The sequence below is a fragment of the Aphelocoma coerulescens genome, chromosome 3 (genome assembly GCF_041296385.1).
Source record: "Aphelocoma coerulescens isolate FSJ_1873_10779 chromosome 3, UR_Acoe_1.0, whole genome shotgun sequence".
NCBI lineage: Eukaryota > Metazoa > Chordata > Aves > Passeriformes > Corvidae > Aphelocoma > Aphelocoma coerulescens.
The window spans coordinates 59918488-59940422 of record NC_091016.1 but is presented as its reverse complement, the minus strand read 5'-3'; the positions used below and the strand labels follow the sequence as shown (position 1 = coordinate 59940422).

The 21935-nt window shown below is 39.1% G+C and overlaps 1 protein-coding gene across 1 annotated transcript in view; it reads right to left on the bottom strand.

Moving 5' to 3' along the window:
• Nucleotides 1–16032, bottom strand: part of PEX7 (peroxisomal biogenesis factor 7) — a 43480-nt gene extending 27448 nt beyond the window's left edge. Inside the window, exons 1-5 of the mRNA XM_069010484.1 lie at nt 15831–16032; nt 14460–14517; nt 12828–12978; nt 8356–8433; nt 7947–8055 (exon numbers count right to left, since the gene is read on the bottom strand). Of these exons, the coding sequence (XP_068866585.1) occupies nt 7947–8055; nt 8356–8433; nt 12828–12978; nt 14460–14517; nt 15831–15954 (520 nt within the window). The 5' untranslated portion in view covers nt 15955–16032. The remainder of the gene's footprint in view (nt 1–7946; nt 8056–8355; nt 8434–12827; nt 12979–14459; nt 14518–15830) is intronic.
• Nucleotides 16033–21935: the final 5903 nt, after the last annotated feature.

The window sequence follows — 21935 nt, the reverse complement described above, 5'->3', positions numbered from 1 at the left end:
ATAGTGAAAAGATAAAGTTTATTTAAGATTTAAATAAAAAACAGTGCAGAGGTATAACAGTAACTACAAAAAATAGTTAGGTATTTGGGAGGTTAATAAAACTCCATGAAACCTTAAAGACTATCTGAAGGGGAAAAGGATTCTAACTAGGACAGGTACAGTGTTTTTCAGGAACCAACTTCCACCAGACCAGGTTGCTCAGAGCCCCATCCAACCTGTCTTGAACTCTTTCACAGATGGGGCATCCACAGCTTCTCTGGGCAACTCGTTCTGGGGCCTTGTCACCCTCACAGTACAGAATTTCTTCATAATATCTAATATAAACCTACCCTCTTTCAGTTTAACACATTACTCCTTGTTCTATCACTACACATATCTGTAAAAAGCCAAAACCATCGCAATTAAAGTATGTCTGCAGTGCCACTGAACAATTACAAGTTAACATTACTTGCTTACTTATATGTATTTTTAAATACTAAACCAGATTAAATTATTTAGCCTGAATCAAACAGAAAATCTGTGGGAGAATTAAAAGCAGAACTCAAATCTCATGACTCTCAAAACCAATTTTTTTATGCATGTTAAAATGATTGTGCTGATTGTTTCTATCACAGATAATTGTCCTGATTTTGGCTGAAATAGAGATATTTTTCTTCCAAGTGCTGTGCTTTGGATTTAAGATGAGAATAACGTTGACACCACACTGAGGTTTTGGTTGCCACTGAGCAGTGCTTACACAAAGTCAAGGACTTTCCAGCTTGTCAATGGTGCCCTGCCAGTGGCGGGGCTGCACAAGAAGTTGAAAGGGGACACAACCAGAACAGCTGACCACAGCTGACCAAAGGGATACCCTGTAACACATGGTGTCATGCTTAACATACAGAGCTGGGGGAAGAAGAAGGAAGAAAGAGATGTTTGGAATGATGGTATTTGTCTTCCCAAGTAACCATCATGCATGACGGAACTGTAAATTCCAAGAAATGCCTGAACACTTGACTGCCCATGGAAAGTGGTGAATGAATTCCTTGTTTTGCTCTTGCATTCACAGGTTTTGTTTTACCTATTAACTGTCTTTACCACAATGCATGAGTTTTCCAGCTTTGACCCTTCTGAGTCTCTCTTCCATCCCATGGGGCAGTGACTGAGTGGCTGCGTGGGGCTGTCCATGGGGGGTTAAACCAGTACAATAGTACAAGAAAACTCAGAACAGGAATAATAAAGCTCATGGGATTCCACACAGAGACAGAAATAGAGTGACACAAATAACAGCTTTAGTTAAATCATCCAAGAGTGCTACCAAATAGACACAATGCTCTATGGAGCACAACTTACTTAGCAAGTACACATAATTACCAGTGGAAACATACTTTCCAACTGGTCAATTTTAATCTGATACAAAATGCTGTCAAGCTAAAAATCAGAAGAGTTTTAAGTTATTTTAGGGAAGAGCCCAACCAACTCTTTTTCTGAAAAGAATAAAAAAAATAAATTAAATTTTAAAACAAACAAACAAACAAAAAGTTAGTGAAATCTTTATTTCAGTATTTCCCAAGAGGATTATACATAAATCTTGGGAAAATTTTTTATTTCAAAATTGACCACAGTTATGACTCATTATTAAGCCATTCTCAATATTGGTTAGATACCTACCTGTAACCCAAGTGACACAACCCAAATTAATTTACTGTAAAAAGCTGTCACTGCTTATTTCTTCTGAACACTAAACTGTTTTATAATAATGAGATTCTAATACAAAATACTATAACCTGAAAGTGCTTTATATTACAGCATGTACTATATACAGTACTTTACCATGGTTAGCACGTCGTATAAATTGAAGGATAAACTCATTTCCTGAGAAACACTTCAGCTTGTACATTAGAGGATGATTTAGTAAAGCTTATTTGATGTGCTGGTTTTGGCTTGCATATGGTTAATTTTCTTTACAGTGGCTGGTCGGGGCTCTGTTTTGGATTTGTGCTGAGCACAGGGTTGATAATATCGAGATATTTCTGTTATTGCTGAGCAGGGCTTACACAGAGCCAAGGCCTTTTCTGCTTTTCATAGTGCCCCGCTGGTGAGGGGACTGGGGGTGCATGGGAGGTTGGGAGGAGACACAGCCAGGACAGGTGACCCCAACTGATCAAGGGGATATTCCAGACCTATGACATCATGCTCAGTATATAAAGTAGGGGAACAAAGGAGGAAGTGGGAGGACGTTTGGAGAGATGGGTTTTGTCTTCACAAGTCACCGACACACATGATGGGCCTTGCTCTCCTGGGGATGGCTGAACACCCGCCTGCCCATGGGAAGCAGTGAATTAATTCTTGTTTTACTTTGCTTTTGTGCACAGCTTTTGCTTTCCATTTTAAACCGTCTTTATTTCAATCCACAAGTTTTCTCACTTTTACCCTACCTATTCTCTCTCTGATCCTACTGGTGGGAGAGTGACCATGTGGCTCCATGGGGCCTGGTGGCTGGCTGGGGTTAAACCCTACCACTATAGCACGAGACTTGGATGAATTCAATACTGTGCTGGTATGTCCTGAAGTAACAGATTGCAAATGAAAACACTCACCTCACATCATTACATATATTTGGCATAACAAACTAAGCAAGTAAATTGTATTTCAAAAGCTTCTAGTATAAACAGCAGTTCAGCTGAACTGCAACAAGCCACAGTAACTCCACAGTCAGCTTGCCCTCTAGATGCTCCATTTGTACAACAATGTACCATGCAGTAAATTGAAGCATCTTATTCTTTTATCCCTTTAGGGTTTGGGTGCCAAAAATGACCACTTTCTTGCAAAGCCTTGAACCTTGTTCACTATGGCATTTCTTCTAACACATTAAACAAGAAAATAACCAGGAGTCATAAGAAGCAAAAAGTGGACCCACGCCACACACAAATGGATGGAATATAAACCTCTAGAAAAAAGTGCTTTGGAACTCATGAGAAACTGCTGTCATAGCTGAAAACAGCAGATTATTTCTTCCATTTTTAAGGAACCTGAACAAACATATCTCTGGAATTACTTGTCCGCAAGCCCTACTCTCCAACAGCTCCATCTTTTGCCCAGTGCTACTTCTGAGGCAGGAATGTGAGCTGAAACTTTAGAAAACTGATGTCAAAGACCTGACAACCCCAAACTTTGGTCCAGAAACATGAAAAACACCTCTACTGAGAAGCTGCACTAAAGGCTATTCTTTCCAACTAATTCAGTAAATGTTCTCTTAGTAGATGTACACCTTCCCCAGCTCATTATTTCATGCAAAGTAATTTGTTCAACCATAGGTTTTCTTACAATTTGAATACCAAGCACAGAAAGGTGCACCAAGACTACATACCAGCCTGATTTATGAAACTACAGCTTGACAATCCCTTTAGTACACACATTTATCACCAAGAGACCAGTTAGCAAGAAGAGACTTTTTAAAAGGCAGCTCACCAACTCAGGGCTGGCAGTAAAACAGAACATGAGATAAACAATGGTTTTTAGTTTTAACATTAAAGTCTAGCACTCAGTGCAAGGGCTTACAAGAGTGGGACCTGGATTTACAAGTTCATTTGTAAAGCAGCAAAGTTACAGTCATCCAACACTTGTGTCAACATAATAAAAATTTATCAGAAATTTTTGTGTGGTACACAAAATTTGTTGTGGTACAAGAAAATTTTTTGCCCTGGGCTTTCAGTTTGAAAAATAAGCCTTTGAGCAAAGAATACAATTAATTGATCTAAATACTGACAAATACAGACATTGTCAGGCAGATTTCAAAAAAATTTATTTCCTTTTTCATAAGTTGTTATTAAAATTATGTACCTGACCTGATCAGTAAACTTAAAGAGTGATTTAAAAAGAAATGCAGCATTAAAACTAAGGCCCCAGTATTTAAGAAAATAGCAATCAATCATTCTAAATCTGGGCTTTGTTGAATCCAAAACATTCATATTTTCACTTGTCAATGTTGTATCTGTATCAAAGAACACTACAGTTATGCAGATAAAGGTAAAATGGTATTCATTAAGTACATTCTACTGTTAAAGGACAATAAATCTAGTCAGTACTAAAAAGGATGCTTTCTTTATAAACAACAGTTCTGAGCAAGGTCTATTGCTCTGCAGTCATGGAGAATCCCTTAGTACAACTGATTAACATTTGACTAAATATTACTGTTGCATGCATTTCTAACATTCTTTATGAGCTTCTCACCAATTTGCTCTCTGGGTTAAAAAATATAAAAATTAAAAAAAAAAATCTACTAGGCAAACGACATAATGACTCATTAAACCCCTTTAGCCATGAGGCTGCTGTTAAACATTCATGTCGCTCCTTTAATGACATTTTCCACATCAGTGTGTTTACAGCATAGGGCAGACATTTACCAGCGCTCTGGTTTGGTGCGGCACGTACACCTGAACATCCTGCTTATCTTATCTGCTCAGAAATTGTTCCTGACATCAAAACAGCACGTATTTACATATACAGAATTAACAGTATTCTCTGTTACTATTAACTACCAATTTTAAAAAATTTACTTTCTTTTTCAGAGTACAAATGATCGTACATGAAGATAACAGCATTGTAAAGTACCTCACACATGCCTGTAAATGTTAAATGGAAGTTTATTAGATGCTGAATAAAATCTAATTTAACTAAAGCATCAGACATATATATCTTTTGCAATTCAATTGCATTTTATTGTCCACTGCAGACAAGCTCAGTTCTTCTTGTATGTATTCAGAATGGAGACTTAATGAAGCAAAAAAGCTGTACCTAGTATCAAATTCTTTTTCAATTGCTTTATATTGCCATCTTAAATTTCTCATTTTCTTCACTTGTATTCTTTTCCTAGTCTCATAATAGCTTGAGAGAAAGCCATATTTCAAAACCAAATATTAGCTTCAAGTATAAGCTGATCCTTTTGAGCAGCTATTCTACTGTGGTTTGCGATTCTGTTTGGTTTTCTGTTTTCAGTGTTCACAAACTAATTAGTTACATGGAAATTAAACTTCTGCTGGATTCTATGGGGATTCAGACAAAGGCAGAAAAATGGCAGGGGTGTGGCATGCAAAATGTTTTTAAACCTTCTTTCCCCTTGCTTACTTCCTTTAAAAGAAAAAAAAAAAAAGAGTGCATCGGTTTACTTACATTTAGTTTAACCGGAAGTATTTAAAGACCAACATTTTTTTCCAATCTGTAGTTTACAACATACCTAACTTATTTTAGTAGTACATGCAGAATTGAAGATACTGCAACATGAAACAGTTGATTTCTCAAGCATTACAACTATACTACTAAGACAGCAGTAAGTACACGGTTGTGTGTACGTATGTGTGAGGTGGGACGAGAGAAAGGGGTCAGGTGGGGCAAAAGAGAGAAAAAAAAGACACAGACACACAGACATCCTACAATCCCAAATCAGTACAGACTCCTTCAAGAAAGGAATGTTTCAATAATTTTTAATAACAACATCCAAAAAAGCTATTGTTTAAAAAAGTGAGAAAACCCAAGTGAGATGAAAGAAAGTACAAAAAGTTTCCCTCCAGACACATTTCAGTTACTAACTTTCAAGACAACAAAAAGTTGCAAAATAAGAGACCACAAAACTGCAGGTCAACCTTTCCAGCAAGTGCATCCCAAAGAAGGGAACAGCTCTAAATTTGACACAGTACTATCACATTGAGATTCAAGTTTCTCTCCAGCTCCAACTTTAGCTCAATAGAAGATGAATCATCAGTGAAATTTAGCTTTCTGTCCCATGATTTTCTGTCATCCTTACAGAGTATGCAGATCATAGCAAGTTTTAAATGAGGACAACCAGCCTCCTTGAACAGTTCCACTTTACTTTCATCACATGCTTTGACTGACAGAGTAGAATGTCATTAAGCACTAAATAATAAACTCTTTGAACATTAACTGTGTGATATACTTTTACAATAAGGAAATGGCATTTATACACAGAGCTAGAGGGTCATGAGTACTTCTACTAGCCACAATCCTGCTGACCAAAGAAATGACTGCCAATATGTATTTTCTGTAGTGAAGCAATCCAATCAAACCACAGGAAAATTTCAATGTAAACAATGTAAACACTGAAACCTTTTCCACATCAGCATGTCATGATTTCTATGTTACTTCATCTAGAAGCACACCAGACATTTTATTTTGGAAACTGGAAGAAAGTTCACCATCATTTTGAAGACTTATTCTTCTTTTACCTAATGATTTTATACCCAGAATTACACTATCAGTGTACTGATTTTTATTTCACATCCGAGCAGTACTTGGAGAAGAAAAATATTGTGTCTTTTGTGCATGTTGTTTTTCCATCAGTGAGTGAAAACCAACTGCAATTAGCTTTAGGCTCCAGTAGCATATTAGTCCCTTTCAAGCGTCAAAGGAAAAATTCACAAAAGAATAGGAACTCTGGAGTGTTTTAGTCAAAACTTCTAACAGCTGCACCCACTGAGTCACTCAAAGAACAGATCAATTGTTGCACCCAATTTAGGTACCATGACATACAGCATTTAACAATCAATGCTTCCCAAAATTGTTCAAGTGACAATGTATTAGAAGATAAGTTTGGCTTCATATCCTAGAGGCTCAAATTCGAAATAATTAGCTGTATTAGCAAAGCCTTTTTGTTCACCTAGAATGACAGAGATTTTGTATGAGTAAGGCTACCATGGACAGGAGGGTTCTAAGCAGGACTTTAAAGAGAACATTCCTTAAAATTTGCAAAAGCCACTACGTACTTAACCTTGAACAAATGGTACTTAGCTAGTATTTTGTAGTATATGGATAGCTGTATTTCAGTAGAACTGTTCATACAGTGTACAGGGCTCAAACCAGTAAGTTTCTGCACATCCTGTTAGACAGGTATCCCACACATAAGGTGGAAACATCTGTGCTCCATCATCTGGTTTTCAAGAACTACTATGTTAGAACAAATAAATGTTACTTGGTCATCATTCTAGCTAAACTCTGCAGGCAGAATCAGATGGATACAGCCAGACTGAAATTTTATGAAAGCCACACGTATTTTTTCATCTAAATTCCCAGAGAATAGGGAAGACCAGTGTCTCTTGTGTGTACACACTCTCTAACTTCAGTAACAGGAAAGAATAGTTATACCCGCTTACCCTCTTGATATAAAAGCCAAACAACTTCTATTTAAATCAGTATAGAAGTACAACAGATTTGAAATCTGAGAAATTTAGGCCACCAGAGTTAATCAATCAATATTTGTATTAAGACAGCCCTTCTATTTCCCAGGCAAACTCTGTGGCTCACAGCACCTCCACCCAGTTAATCATCACCTGGGCTCCAGGTATCACTCCAGAGCTCTCCCTGTGCCTCTGAAGCAGGAGCAGTTTGGAAAGCACTACCACCTCACCTTTGCCTCTGGGTACACCCAACTCAACTATGACTGTATTTACCAGCAAGACCCATAGCACTGGCCAAAGCAGAAAAGTAAAATTGCTATTACCTTTACCAGAGAAAAAGGCACAGAGATTTACAGAAGTACTTAAAAAAGCTCAGTGGGAAATGACTACATTTCTCACAGAGTTAATAGTCTACTGACACTTGAGACAATTTGAACAAAAACATTGGCCAACACACAAAATAAAGCATGTAACATGATTTAGTGGTCAGTAACAAGAGTGAGATGAATGGAAGAGAGCTATATAAAATAACAGAAAAAAATGCCACAAGAAAACTGCTGATCCTCATTTAAATGGCCAAGAGGATGAACTACTGATTGTAACAGAACCTACAAATCCAGCTGCAGCAATACATTTACCCTTCCTTGTTCCATTTTTCCAGACCAAGTGTATATGACACACACTACCATCTGCTGGACAAAGTGCTGAACTAATCCACTAACACAGAAGGTGGCCTTTGGGTTTTTGTTTTGAGAACCTCTTTACCATCATGCTTACCTGAGGCAGATGCAAAACAACCTGGGATGTGTGGAGACCATATAGTGCTGTAAATGACCCCTTCGTGGCCTTTAAAAGTGCATAATGACTTCCCCACAGCTGGATCCCACTGAATAAAGGAAAAAAGGAAACTGTTGAGATACACATTCAGTAAGAAAGGAAAGGGTTTCATACATTGAAAAAAAAACTTCATATATCCAGAAAGGACTAAATGAACTTCTTTTAAAAAAGCATTTGTACACTTAAATTGGTGCCAACTGAGAGTTCAAGCAACATCTCAGTTAAAGCAGAATTTCAGCCGCAGGGTAAAAATAAACAGGAAAAGAGAATCCATGTTGTTTCTTAACACAAAGAACTATCAGATCCAAAAGAAATCCCACTTTTCAGCTTCAGCAGAAAACCAACATACCAGCTTGGCTGTTTGATCCCATGAACCAGACACCACTAGCTGCTCTCCTCTAGTTTGGCTCCAGTCAACACTATATGCCTATAAATGACATAAGAGCACAGTTAGAAAGAGCATTAGAATACAAGTTTTAGGCTGTAGTTAGCCACAGTTTCACAAAATAGACTTGGATCTGCAGATTGTATCCTAGCCAGCTGAAAAAAAATGCTGCTAAAGCACAACAAAACTGCCAACAATGCCATTTACCTGAACAAAAATTGTATTTAGCATCTCAGTCAGACATTAAAGCCACATACAGGCTAAGACAAGCCTCCAAAAAAGCAAAGATGGGCCAAAAAGGAGGAAAAAGAAAAATTGTACCAAAATCCACATACAACTACCATCACTAGAAGTCTACCATTTTAAAAGCCATAATTTTGACTTGTTTTCATATCGCTGATCCAATTTTATTCAAAGATCTACGGTTTCCAATTGCTAGCCATCTCTCATTGTAAATGCCAACTCAAAGAGCTGACTTTGAGATCTTAACTGACTAACAATAAATGCTTTTTTATTATATCTAATTCTCCTAAAAAATATATGTCATAAAGTACTCCTGGTTTTCATCTTTTCCAGGTTCTATGGCACTCTTTTTTGACCATCCAAATCCTCAAACAAGTAAAATAAAATAAATAAAAAACTCAATTTCCCTCATAACTACTCATTTCAGCTATTAAGGAATTACTTTTCACTGTGTAGTTGAAATAAGCTCCCTCTTCCCTGACAGCATGTTCTAATGCTGGTCCCTGCTTTGACAGAGGATACCTTAACTCCATCACTCCTTCACTGCTGATTTTTCAGCTCTGCTGCCTCACAAAAACAAATGAACTAAGGCAGTTCTTCAAATTATTTAAAATCCTCAAGTGTCAAGCACATGCACAACTTCCATCTTCAAATACACATCTTTACCTGCTTGATGGAAGGTGCATTCTGTTTTGTCCGGTTTTACCTCACACCAAAGTGATTCAATGAGCTGCAGCAGGACATGAACCATTTCAGTGTAAGGTGGATAAATAATAGATAAAACAGTTCATCCACTTCACCTCCTGACCCAATCATAGCTCCCAGGACAATTCTCAGAAATGTGGTCACTACCTACAAGTAGTAGGTGGCACTGCTGTGAACAGCTGGGCCACTAACCACCGAGGATTTGTACTCCACCTGGGATAATCTAGTTCTAGCATTGCACTGGATATGGTCTGCAAGTCAACATACTAGATGTTGTGTTTGTCTTGGATAGATGGAACTGTGCATTTAATAACAGCAACCCTGTTCTGAAAGTGGATATGCTTGGACCTGTGTCACCAGATTAAAAAAGCAGAGAAGTTGAAAGGGAAAGAAATCCAGAAATTGTCAAAGTCTTCTATGGAAAGCATCCTGTGTGAGAAAGGAAATTGAGGTAATATTTAGCTATTTCTGAGCATTTTCCTTCCTAAGAAATATTTCAGTCTATACTAGATCCAGCTTAAATGAACTGGTTTTCATCTATTTGGTTATTTTCCATAAATGGAAGGCAACCACTGCCCAGAGGAAAACAAGGTGCTTTATCTGCAACTCTTCTTTGTTATTTTACAAAGTCCTGCTTCCCATATACTGAAAGCCATGCTGCTCTAGAACCATTTTTTACTAACCCCCTTCCTTGAGGAGCTTATAGTCCAAATGTACTGGGACAGTACTTCACAAAAGCCATATAACCACCTGAGAGGTAATTCTTTTGGGTTTTTTGCCAAACCACACCTTTACCTCTTGACTTTTCTACTTTTGTTAGCTAATTGTACTACAGCTCATTAAAACATGCTCCCTTCCAAACTAACTCTTCCTACTAAAATAGTAACAAAGGAGACACACCAGTACCTCTCAATATATTCTAAGTATGGAAGACATTATAGTCCTCCAAAGTGGCTTCCAAGCTCCTCACGAATATTAGCCTCTCTCTTTACCCCTGAATCTGTGTGATGGCCCAAGTTCAACTCCTAGGCTACTGCTGTTTGGAAATGCCCCTAATTGTTTCACTACATAGCATGCCTCTTTCACACAACAGCTCAGTGTTTGGCTCTCATATTCATAGTCAAGATTTTCCAAAGAGAAACAGCTCTTTGGGAAACATGCACCTGTGTCACACAATTCACGTAGCCCATGCTCAACACATTGTACTTGGGATGTATCAGATCTACTGCACAGGTAAGGCAAAGCACACACAGGACTCCTGGCTCGCTCCCAAGCTATCAGCACGTAGATCTGCGTAGCACGTGCTGTGACACAGACCTGGGCACATATGGCACACAGGGCTGGGACTGCTCAGCGCTCTGCAGCTGCACCAGAGGCAGCAGGACCTGGGCAAACTCTCCTTCGGGCAAGAATTACAAACAAAACAGACAACAGGCTCGGGAAAAACAAGAGATACTGTCCATTTGGCATGTGACAGGTCTAGGCAATGGGAAGAGGATGAAAAGAACACAGTGCGAAGAACCAAGTAAGGTTCACATTTATTCTTTCCTCTTCATGCTATCCTCCAACATAAATTTACAGAAACTTCAATGGAAGCTGTGTTGAGCAACTGGGCAAGACTAATAACACAACAAAAACCTTAGCTGTTAATCTCTTAGTGCTTTATCTTCAATCCTAAAATAAATGAACGCTAGCTTATGGCTAAACAGCAGCAAGAAATGCCTCAGGCAAGTTGAAAAGATGTGGGAAAAATATGTAAAACCATAAAAAATAGCTTAAAATAAATGTTCAGGCTCACTTTACAAGACAAATTTAATTCAAGCATTCTATTCTATTATCTCACAATCCAGTGAGATTTTGACAAAACCAAAGTAAATTAGACTAATTTATTAATGAGATTCAGCAGTTGGTTAGTGCTGGAATAAAACTCCTTGTCCTTTGATAATACAAATTCACTTTTAAATTAAAAATGCACATTCTTTTTGAGAAGGGACAATGATCTCATTTAGAAAAAGAGAAACAGATCCGTGTCAATCATGCATTAGCAATAATAAAAAATGCAGTGACAAAATTGTCATTAAAAATGTCAGACAGGGATTAAGGATTAGGAAGGTAGTGAGAACACTGTCTGCCAGTGTTTACCACAAACTACTGGGTGAATTCCTTCTGAGATCTATCCTCTTAATATAAGTTTATAAAGAATCAACACAAACCTCTCGTACCTCACAATAAACACTCAGCCCATGTTTCCTAATACTGTCTAAGCATGGTTGAATACATCCAGCTTCCCATGCTCAACTAGGACATGGAACAGAAATGTTTATTTCACAAACAACAGAAGGTGTAGCAGAACTAAAATAAACTTACTGACAGAATTTCAATGAGAAAATGACAGGAACAAACTATGAAAAAAAATTGCTACTGTGCTTCACCTACGTCTTTGTGTAACTACTATGAGCCTTTGAACACCATCACAAAATCCTGACCACAACTACAAACTCCTCTATCAAAATTCTCAGCTTACACAGTATACGTATTAAATCTAAGTAGAAAAACTACAAAAAAATAACGCACAGAAGATGGACTCTTGTGTAACTGCAGTCACTCAGCTTTTAGCTTTGTGCTTCATATCTGAAAAAATCTTGAGGATTTTGGGAACAAAACTGATTTCCTCCATCTGTTTTTTGACTACATATCTACTAGATTATTTTATTGAGATTGATGTCATTTAGATAAAGCAACAGCAATCCAGGCTAAAACTGACTGTATCTTAAGTTCAAAGACTTGATAGAAGTGAATGAAGGGTTAGAAGGAAAGCTTAAAAAAAAAGGGAAGAAAAATCACTTCAGGGAAGATATATGTACTACAGTGTAAATATCCTTAAAACTATGCAAATATATTTATGAACCTGAATATAACATTCTTCTCTACCCATACAGCACTGCATAAAGAAACTGAGATTTTAAGAAAATCAAATGCAACAGTATCAAACCAAGGCTAAAATAACATACACTGTCCCAACATTTGACCACTGTTATTTGAGGAGGATCTCACAGATGCTAGGAGGGAAAGGAAAAGCAGATCCGAGAGCAACTCAAGTGCTAAGGATCTGCATAATGTGTATCACTCCATAACCTCAAGAATAAGACTGATCTATCAGCTGTCTGATTTAGACCTATCTAATAAGGCTCTCTAAAAATCACAGTGTGACTGCAGTAATTTCATGATTACTTTGCCTGTAAGGAATACAGATGCTATTTCTGAATTTATTAGATTTGTGTAATCAAGCAGTACCTACTACAGCATATGAACATGCACAAGAATATGTGCATTCACTTTATATTCAATTTATTAATTCAAACCACAGACCCAAAAAAGTTAAAAAGCAGAAAACAAAAAGCTGCTTTTGATTATAAGACCACAAATAAATCTTTTAATTATTCAAACATAAGATCATCCATTAAATTTTTTAAGTTTGCCGGATTTACCTCCAGAGTGTGCTCTTTATACACTTGCAGTGGACCTTTGGTTTTAGCCATATCCCAGATTTGCAGAGATCCATCTCCACTACAAGTGATCAAGACGTTTTCGTTATTCTCACTCCAGGTCACATCAAACAGGCCATCATTCCAATCGAAACTAAATTGGAAAAATGAAGATATTAGTCTGTGAGAAAGCACAACATAAAAGTCTTTTCTGCAAAGAAAGTATTTCTTTAAATCACCATTTTTACCATTCTAAACAGCATTTTTATATATTTGAGCTTCAAATGAATCTTCTCACAATTAACTTACTTGTTTGAACGTCAATTTCTACAACTGTATGACAAAATAGATTAAGTTAAAGCATAAATGAGCCAAGGACCTTCCACACACAGAGAAGGAACTCTGATTTCAGTCTAAAACTTGCCAGGCAAACAGAGGTACAACACGCTTCAGTCTGACCTATGGTTTCTCCAGGATGTAAGAACACTTTGTTTCTAACAACTGTGGTAAATAAAGAAATAAAACTGTGTTGGGAGAGCCCTATCCAATTCACAACACCATTACAAATCTGAGTCACAATGAAAACCCAACAGAAACACAGCCATGAATTTACTGAAGATCTCTACACTCCCTTGAAGAGGCTCTCAACACACCAACAGTTTATCATATGGGATCTGATGCCATATATTAGTTACTCTGCCACAGCTATCAATGACTGTAGTATTATCGGATAGCAAATACGAATTTATTTACCCCCTTTTCACTGAAGGTTCAGCTAAGCTTAGGTCAAATTTCATGGCACTCTGCAGTAATGGTAAGGGAAAGCCATGCACAGAACACTTTGACAGAGAAAACAACTGTCTGTAGGTCAGGAACTTAAGAGGACTTTCTACCACAAAATAAGTGGAGTCACTGGAAACAGAAACGAACAGTACTAAACTAGAGTACTTAGCAAAAGTAACAGAACATCTTCAAAGAGTCTTGTTTTACAACAATGAATGAAAAACAGTTTCTCTGAATATGATTAATTATTTTTTAACCATTTCTATGTCAGCCGCCTTAATTTAAACAATCGCTGTTTCAAGACTTTCCTTAAAACATTTTAGGTTAATAACAGTCAAGTATTAATCCTCCACCTTTCTAACCTTTCTCCTCCTTCCATCCACAACAAAATCAAACTCCATTCAAGCCCTTAGAAAACTATCTCCTAGGAAGGACCGCCACAGCTTGATGTAGCTTCCTGCACTATTTTCAGTATAAGTCAATCATAAGGGCATAAATCTAGGTGTCACTGTTCCTAAAAAGCTAGAACTTAGAATTTCAAGCTAGGGCAGAGAAGCTGCTCTTAATTCACACTGTCAGCTTTCTATAAAATGGTTTACACTATGGAAATGTTGCAAGCCAGATGACTTCCCATAACAAAATCAATGCAATGCAAACACATCTTTTGTATTGTATGCAAATACAAATACACTAATTTATATGTAAATACAAAGACCTGTAGCAGTAGCTACTTCAGCATAGAAAAAATACTTTATATCCCTAACAATAATCCAAAATATTACAGTTGTGCCTTGTACTCACAAGTACACAGTAAATTTTTCTCTTACAAAAATAAATACAAACCTATATTACCTCCTGAGCAGAACAATCCCGGCTTCATTTTGTTCCAGCATCGCCAGAGTTCCACAACCTAAACCAGCAAAATGAAACAAAACATCACAACTAGTTCCCCGATGCCAAAGGAATCTGGGGTGGTTCTCTAGTAGCTTCAGGGTGCAAACACAAAGGGCACCTGAACTTTAAGAGGCCAAACAATTACTTGCATAATTAAACATCTTGTGGTCTCATATTCCCTAAAACAGTAATTCATTTACATCAGATTGTTCTGGTTTGATTTGGTTGGGATTTTTTGTTTTGTTTTTTTTTTTTTTTTTCTCTAGTATATCTGTAGGTGAGGTTGAAAAAGACTTGCTTGTAAAGCATAAAAGTGCATTTTCCCCATGGCCTCACATGACAGACATACCAACACGGGATTCCCTTTTGTCTTTTTGATAACACAGCAGACAGAATACTTCCTCCCCCCCCCCCCCTTCCTGAATATAGTAATACAAACACAGCTCACCAGAAATTAACAAATAATTCAGTTCTGATAAAACACACATGGGTTCTGCTTTCTCATCTGACTGAGATATTGTTGAAGTAATTCTACACTTAGACTTTTTTTTTTTTTCTTTAATTGTTCTGGAGAGCAATACTCCCACTGGAAATGAAAAAGGTGCCAGTACTCAGAAACACTCAGCTTGGCTCTTTCAAGAGACCACAGGGTCACCAGGGCCTGCCTGGACACTCAGGGACTGAGACAAGAACAGCTGAAGCCACAGAATCACAGAATCCGCTGAGCTGGGAAGGATCCATCAGGATCGAGTCCAACGCCCGGGCCTGCACAGCCCCATCCCCAAGAGTCACACCCCGTTCCGAGATCATCGTCCAAACACTTCCTGAGTTATGCCAGGTTTGGTGCTGTGGCCACTTCCCTGGGGAGCCTGTTCCAGTGCCCAACCACCCTCTGGGGGAAGAACCCTTCCCTAATATCCAACCTAAACCTCCCCTGACACAACTTCAGGCCATTCCCTCGGGTCCTGTCACCGGAGAAAGTTATTTTCAGACATTTTATTCACTCTGTGCATGTCTTTACTACCATATTTATTCTCGACCCTATCAAACGAGGGCGACGTGAGAAGCGCCACGGCAGCAGCGGGTTGGTACTTGGCGAGAGGCAGATCCCGGCGGGCTGTGCAGGGCTGGGGCAGCTCCCGCGCCACCCCCGGCCCGGCCGCGGGGCACAGGCGCTGTCCCACAGCAAAACAATCGCAGCGGAAAGTCGTCCCCAAATGCTTTGGCAGACACCGTCTGTCCTTCCGCACACCCACGTTTCCAGCCTCCTCCTTCTCCTCCCGTGAGGAGCCACGTTCCCGGTCACCCCCGCCGCGCCGCCCCCCGCACCTGCCATGCCGTAGTACTGCGCGGCGGCGCAGGCCACGCGCCCCGGGCAGTATGGCGAGAACTCCACGGCGTACCCATGCAGCCCGGGCAGCCGCAGGGCCCCCGCGCCCGCCGTCGTACCCATGGCCCCCGCCCGGGCCTCCGCCGAAACGCGGAGGAGCCGCGGAGGAGCCGCCGCGCCCCCGGCCCCGGCGGAAGCGCCCGCCCGCCGGGCGGTGCCGGAGCCGCGGCGCCACCACCGCCATCTTTGGCGATGGCAGGGGGCGGCCCAGGGCGCTGGGAGAGCGGCGGCTCGGGATACGCGAGCCCGCAAAATCGCCTCCCTGCGCAGAAGGAATCACTTCCAAATTTCGGAGACAATCTGCTCTTTTATACGCCACGTAGGACATAGGTCAGCTCGGTGTGTGTGCATCAGCTTGAATACATGAGATGTTTCAATCATAAGTCTGTATGTTACCTCATTTTTCCTTTAAAAAAGACCTTCTAAGCTTTTCATTCTCCTAATTTCTTGATTAGATCAGCATATTTTATCATTCTTCTCATTATGCAGTTGTGCTTTATGGAAGTCCTTTTATGAATAAACTTCTTACACCTGTGAGAACTTCTGTTTAAGTCAGTGGGAATTTTGCGTTTGAAAGGAGGAGGTGGGGAGGGGGTGCTCAGTCTTAGAAAATTAATAGCAGAGCACCAGCTGCAGCTTTTGCCATATTGTATCCTACATCTGTCTATGTCCCTTAAAATACAGACACTGAGATTATTCCAGTTGGACACAGACCACCCTAATTAGTCACAATGACCCATCTATGTGTTAAAAGATAAAAATGCAAAAGTATCATTTTACACTTTCAGAAATTACAGCAAAGGCAAATTAGATTATTTAATTCCAGTTACCTCATGGAACTTGGACCATGGTTACGTATTCCTGCTACCTGGCCGTATATTTAAAACTAAACCTTGACTGCAAAATCCATTGTAAAGCCACAAAAATGTCCGTTTGCTTAACCTGGCACTCAGAGGCAGAATTAGGCAGTTCTACTCATTCTTCGATCTTGTAATAAAAATGAAAACAAATGTGTTTGTCAGATAGCCTCCAGGATTTTAGAATAACATCAGTTCAAATTCAATGCAAGTGAATCTCAGTTTAATGTATTCTCTGGATTATCACAGCAGTTCCTAAAGCCTCAGAACTGGAAATTTATGGGCTTCATTTATTGACATTAAACAAGATCAGATTTTTTAACCCCAGGGCAAAGGAATACCTCACAGAATTGGCTGCTCCAGGCCAAATTCAACCACTTTTAGCTTCTGTGGATTCTTTTAACATCAATTTATCTCTTCAAAATGCAAGTTACAAGACAGTTTTCTGAGCAAGTGTTTTTAAAGTAACTGCCCTTTGTGACTGGGATGTCAGTAACAATGCTTGAAAGTCCACCACAGTAGTACAGTAAGTAAGTTTGGACACTGCCATTTGAGAGGTGTTAGGGAGTCAGGTGCTTGATGGTGTAAAGTCCAGTTACTCTATGGACAATTTGTCACTGAATTGGAAAGGTTTCATCAAGTGCATTTTTTTCCAAGCTGGTTGATCTTTCTTAACGAGTGAAATTCTGCAAAGAGGTTATGCAAACAGGAACCAGTTCTTATCAGTTGCCCAGCTGTTTTGTAAAGACACGATTAAAAGAATTTTCATAGACATAAAGATCATGAATTGGATAAAAGGTTACAAGGAAGTCCTGAGAGAACGACTAGTTCCCAAATATTTTTTTCACAGACAAACTTGAGAATTCAGGTTTTAAAGATCCATGGAAGTAGAAAGCAAAATAATACAGGCAGTGAAAGTATTTGAGTAGGATGGTTTTGAGGTAGAATAACAACAAAAGAAACAAAAGCTATTTTACAGGCAAAGAGAGAAGGGCCCAACAAATGAAGTTGCTAAACATGACTCTATTTCCTTCTCGGCTTCTGGGCAGCTGAGTAAATTCAAGAAACATGAAGGACCACCAACCATATCAGCATTTTATATGCAGCTATTGAAACCAAATGGTCTACCAGCCAGCTCCTTCCAGCTAACACCAAATCACAGAATCACAGATTTGATTAAGTTGGAAAAGACCTCTGAGATCACCGAGTCCAACCTCTGACTGAACACCACCATGTCAACTAGACCATGGCACTCAGTGCCACGTCCAGTCTTTCCTTAACCTCCAGGGACAGTGATGCCACCACCTCCTCGGGCAGTCCATTCCAATGTCTAATCACCCTTTCTGTAAAGAAATTCCTCCTAATGTCCAACCTAAACCTCCCCTGGCTCAGTTTGAGGCCATTTCCTCTCATTCTGTCAATAGCTGCCTGGGAGAAGAGGCCGACCCCCATCTGCCTGTGGATACAAAAATGCTGCTAGCAAGGATTTTCTTGCTATTTTCTAAGCCCGGGAGAGACTTTTCTCTCTCACAGAAGAAGTAGCAGAGTTATGTAAACAATGAAACACCTGCGGCCTTGAAAAGTCTTGTTTATAGTATAGTAGAAAAATATTTTGACAATGGATGTTTTAGGATTTTAGCCAATCACTCCCAAGGGCTGGCTGATCCTTTGTCCAATTAGACTATGAAGAAAAAAGTCTATGAAAGAGTTTGTAAAATAATTAAATAAATAAATCTTGCTGCACACTTCCTGCCTGCTGGATCTTCTCTCCTCCTCCCTACGGCTGCGGGACACGGTAATATACCCTAGGGCAATTATTTTTTTTAATACCTGCCTACACCCTCCTTCCAAGGCGTTGTAGAGATCGATAAGGTCTCCCCCTGAGTCTCCTCATCTCCAGGCTGAACACGCCCAGCTCCTTCAGCCACTCCTCTTCAGACTTGTGCTCCAGACCCTTCACCACCTTTGTTGTCTTTCTCTGGACTTGCTCCAGCACCTCAATGTCTGTCCTGAATTGAGGGGCCCAGAACTGGGCACAGAATTCGAGGTGTGGCCTCACCAGTGCAGAAGAATCCAAACGGATTCTTCCGAACAGACGGATCCAGCATGAATCAATAGATGGCAGCCACGTTCCATGCAAAAAACAAGAGCCTTCGGTTGAAGGAAAAAAATCCCTAACTACACTTATATTGCTGTTTTCCTAACACAACCTAATTTCAATAAAAAAAGGGAAAGTTGCTTAGTATGTAGTTTTAGGCTATCTTTATGCAGCTGTGACTTCTCTACGCTCAGCTCGAAGCCATACCCATCGTTAGCATTAGAATGGGTGGTTGAGATGCTTACTGCAGTATCTCCACCCTTTCAGTCCCGAGGGCTCTGCTCTGTTACAAACACATGTCCCTCATTTCCTCAGCTTGCTAGCTGCCAGCTAGCTTAGGTGTGAGTTGAGCTGGCAACCATCGCTGCTGTATGCATAAATCCTTCCAAAACCCTTGCTGGTCAGCAGAAACAGTAATCAGAAAGGCTCAAGTCCAAGTGTTTGAACAACTTACAAAAAGATCTTTTCTACCAGAGAAAGTAGAATGTGAGCTATTTCCTCATGTGCAAGGGCAGGTAGCTTAAAACACTGAAAACATTCAAGGACTGCAGTTAATTTTTGTCTTTTAACTATTAAACCATTCACTAGGCTCCATGCCATCAAGATTTTCTTCTACAAGTGAATGCTTATTAACTTAAAGAAACATAGAGATGTTTCCAGCTGAAATCCCCATATCACCATAAAGCTGAATGTGTTGCGGCTTTAGAAAAAGCATTTAGAATCCCAGGGTTCATATAAGATTGAAAAACTGGCAACATTGAAAATAAACAAATAAAAGTAACCAAGGGGATTGCAGGAATGAATGCAAAGGGAAAAGGCTCCCCTCATATGGAGAAACTGAGGGTTATGGCATTTGGAAGGAAGAGGCTGTTAGCATGGAGGCTTTTCTGGAGGTTTAAAAGAAAAAAAGAAGCAAGAGGAGAGAAAGAGAAAGACACTGGAGTAAAGGAAGATTTAGACATGGAGATTTAGAAAAAAATGTAAGAATTATGGGGGAAGAGAGTATGAAGCACGAATAACACACAATCTTCACCATGCTCACAAGAAAAGGGCTACAACGATGTTCCTGACTGGTGAAATATCCATCCCTGATGATGTACCCACATTGTTCAGTCTGGTTTTGCTGTAATTTGGTAAGCAGGTTCCCCATGTTACTACTGTTCCATAATCAGCTGCATCCCTACACTATGGCCACCAGTCCCTATTTACGTCCCTCCATCTACTTAAATATTGTTTTAAATGTTCAGTGTGTTCATAAGTGTATCTTTTCTCAAAGATTGACAGCTGGCTGCCTCAAAATACTGCCTTCTCCCTATTGAACTTAAAGCTACTTCTAATAGTGATAGAGTGATACTAACTTTTAAGGATAGCTTTTAGAAACAACGGGTTTTTTATTTCAGTTTAACTGTTTCTACTGCTTGTGACAGTTCTGGCCTAAAGGTTACAAAAATCACACTATGAACTTTTAATATGTCATTCAAATTTTTGTATCTCCAAGTTTCTTTAAATTCTTTCGAGTTTTTTTTAACACTCATAATTGAAGCATGCTGGACTCCTGAAAGACCTCTTTTTCCTGTTTATCAGTGAAGAATTTACCGCAAATCTCCAATCTCTCACTCCTATATATTATCCTGTAGTTAAATAAGAGGGCCTTAAATGATGAGTGAAATTTCACATCCATTTTAAACCCAGTATTTGTGGAGATAGATTTCAGTTTATTCTATGAATTCCCTCCGCATTACCATAAACAAAATTCAAAATGCATGTTAGTCTAAAATAATTTTTCTCCCTCTACTGGACATGGATGGCCACAATACATGAAAAATATAAATTGGACAGAGTTATGTTTTTAATTTAATCTCTATAAATCAGGATACATTTGAGTTGTGTTTTTTGGTTGGACCATCTAAATCAAGCCTGTGGCATTTGTCATGTGCTGTTTGTAACTCATCAAAAGTTGCATTTATATTTGCAACTAACCAAGTTGGCAAACTCTCGGATGTTAAAATTATAATTATGGTTAAAACCAGAGGCAAATGATTTATAGCTGTAGAAATATATAAAAAAGAGAGGGTCATTATTTCAACAAGTCTACAGTCAACTGCTTGTTCCAAATTTTAGTCCGTTTTGTCTCTGAAAAAACAGAGCTGGAACAGGATGGTACTGAACCGTGATTATACACAAACCATCTGGTGTTAAAGATGTTAATTTCACAGCCCTTGAGAAACAAGTGAACAAGGTAAGAGTACTTCTGATAACAAATGGGGTGTTATTTCAGTTTTTAAAAAAATCCTTGGAATTATTGCCTAATCAAACATGAAAACACAAGAGCTCCTAAATTCCTGATTTTTTGCTTCAGAGAGCTAACAGAGTAAAAGATATATTTTCACTTTATAAAAGCATCAGCCATTTGTGTTTGTTACTCAACAGTATTTTGATTTTTTTCCCAGTTTAGCGCTCAACCTCACTCACAGCCAAATCAGTAGAAAAACTAACTTGTATTTGGAATAGACATGGTGCTAACAATGAAGCAAACCTCACAAGTCAGTAATGCTAAGTGGAATAGCATGCTTCTTCCGTCTCCTTTCAGTCCGTGACTTCCTTCTGCACTTGACAAACATGGGCTGTTCTCGAGAACAACAGAAACATATTGTTCTTGCTTCCTGTAAGGTGATGTAACTGCAATGCTGAATGGATTAACACCAATTCTGCATTTTTGTGGAAAACACCGTAATTTAGAAAAACACTTTGCCATTCAGACTATAGCAAGAAACAATAACCTACTGTATCTGGCAGATGAGCAAATATTAACTTTTCCCTGCAAATTAGTCTTTAGTTTGCTTGTCATCTTCCCACCCCATTTACTGATTTCTTATCAGCAGAAGCAAATGCCAGGCATATCTTGTTGGAAAAGGGGACTGCTCAATGCAAAAGCAAACAGAGCTACTGAAGCTACTGCAGTGACTAATTTTTCTAATTATTCTGGAATTGATCCTCTGTCTACAGAAGTAATGGAAAACAATGATACAGGAGGAGGCTTTGTGCCAACAAGTGGATTAGTCTTAACATCAATTTTAAAAGGATGGGAC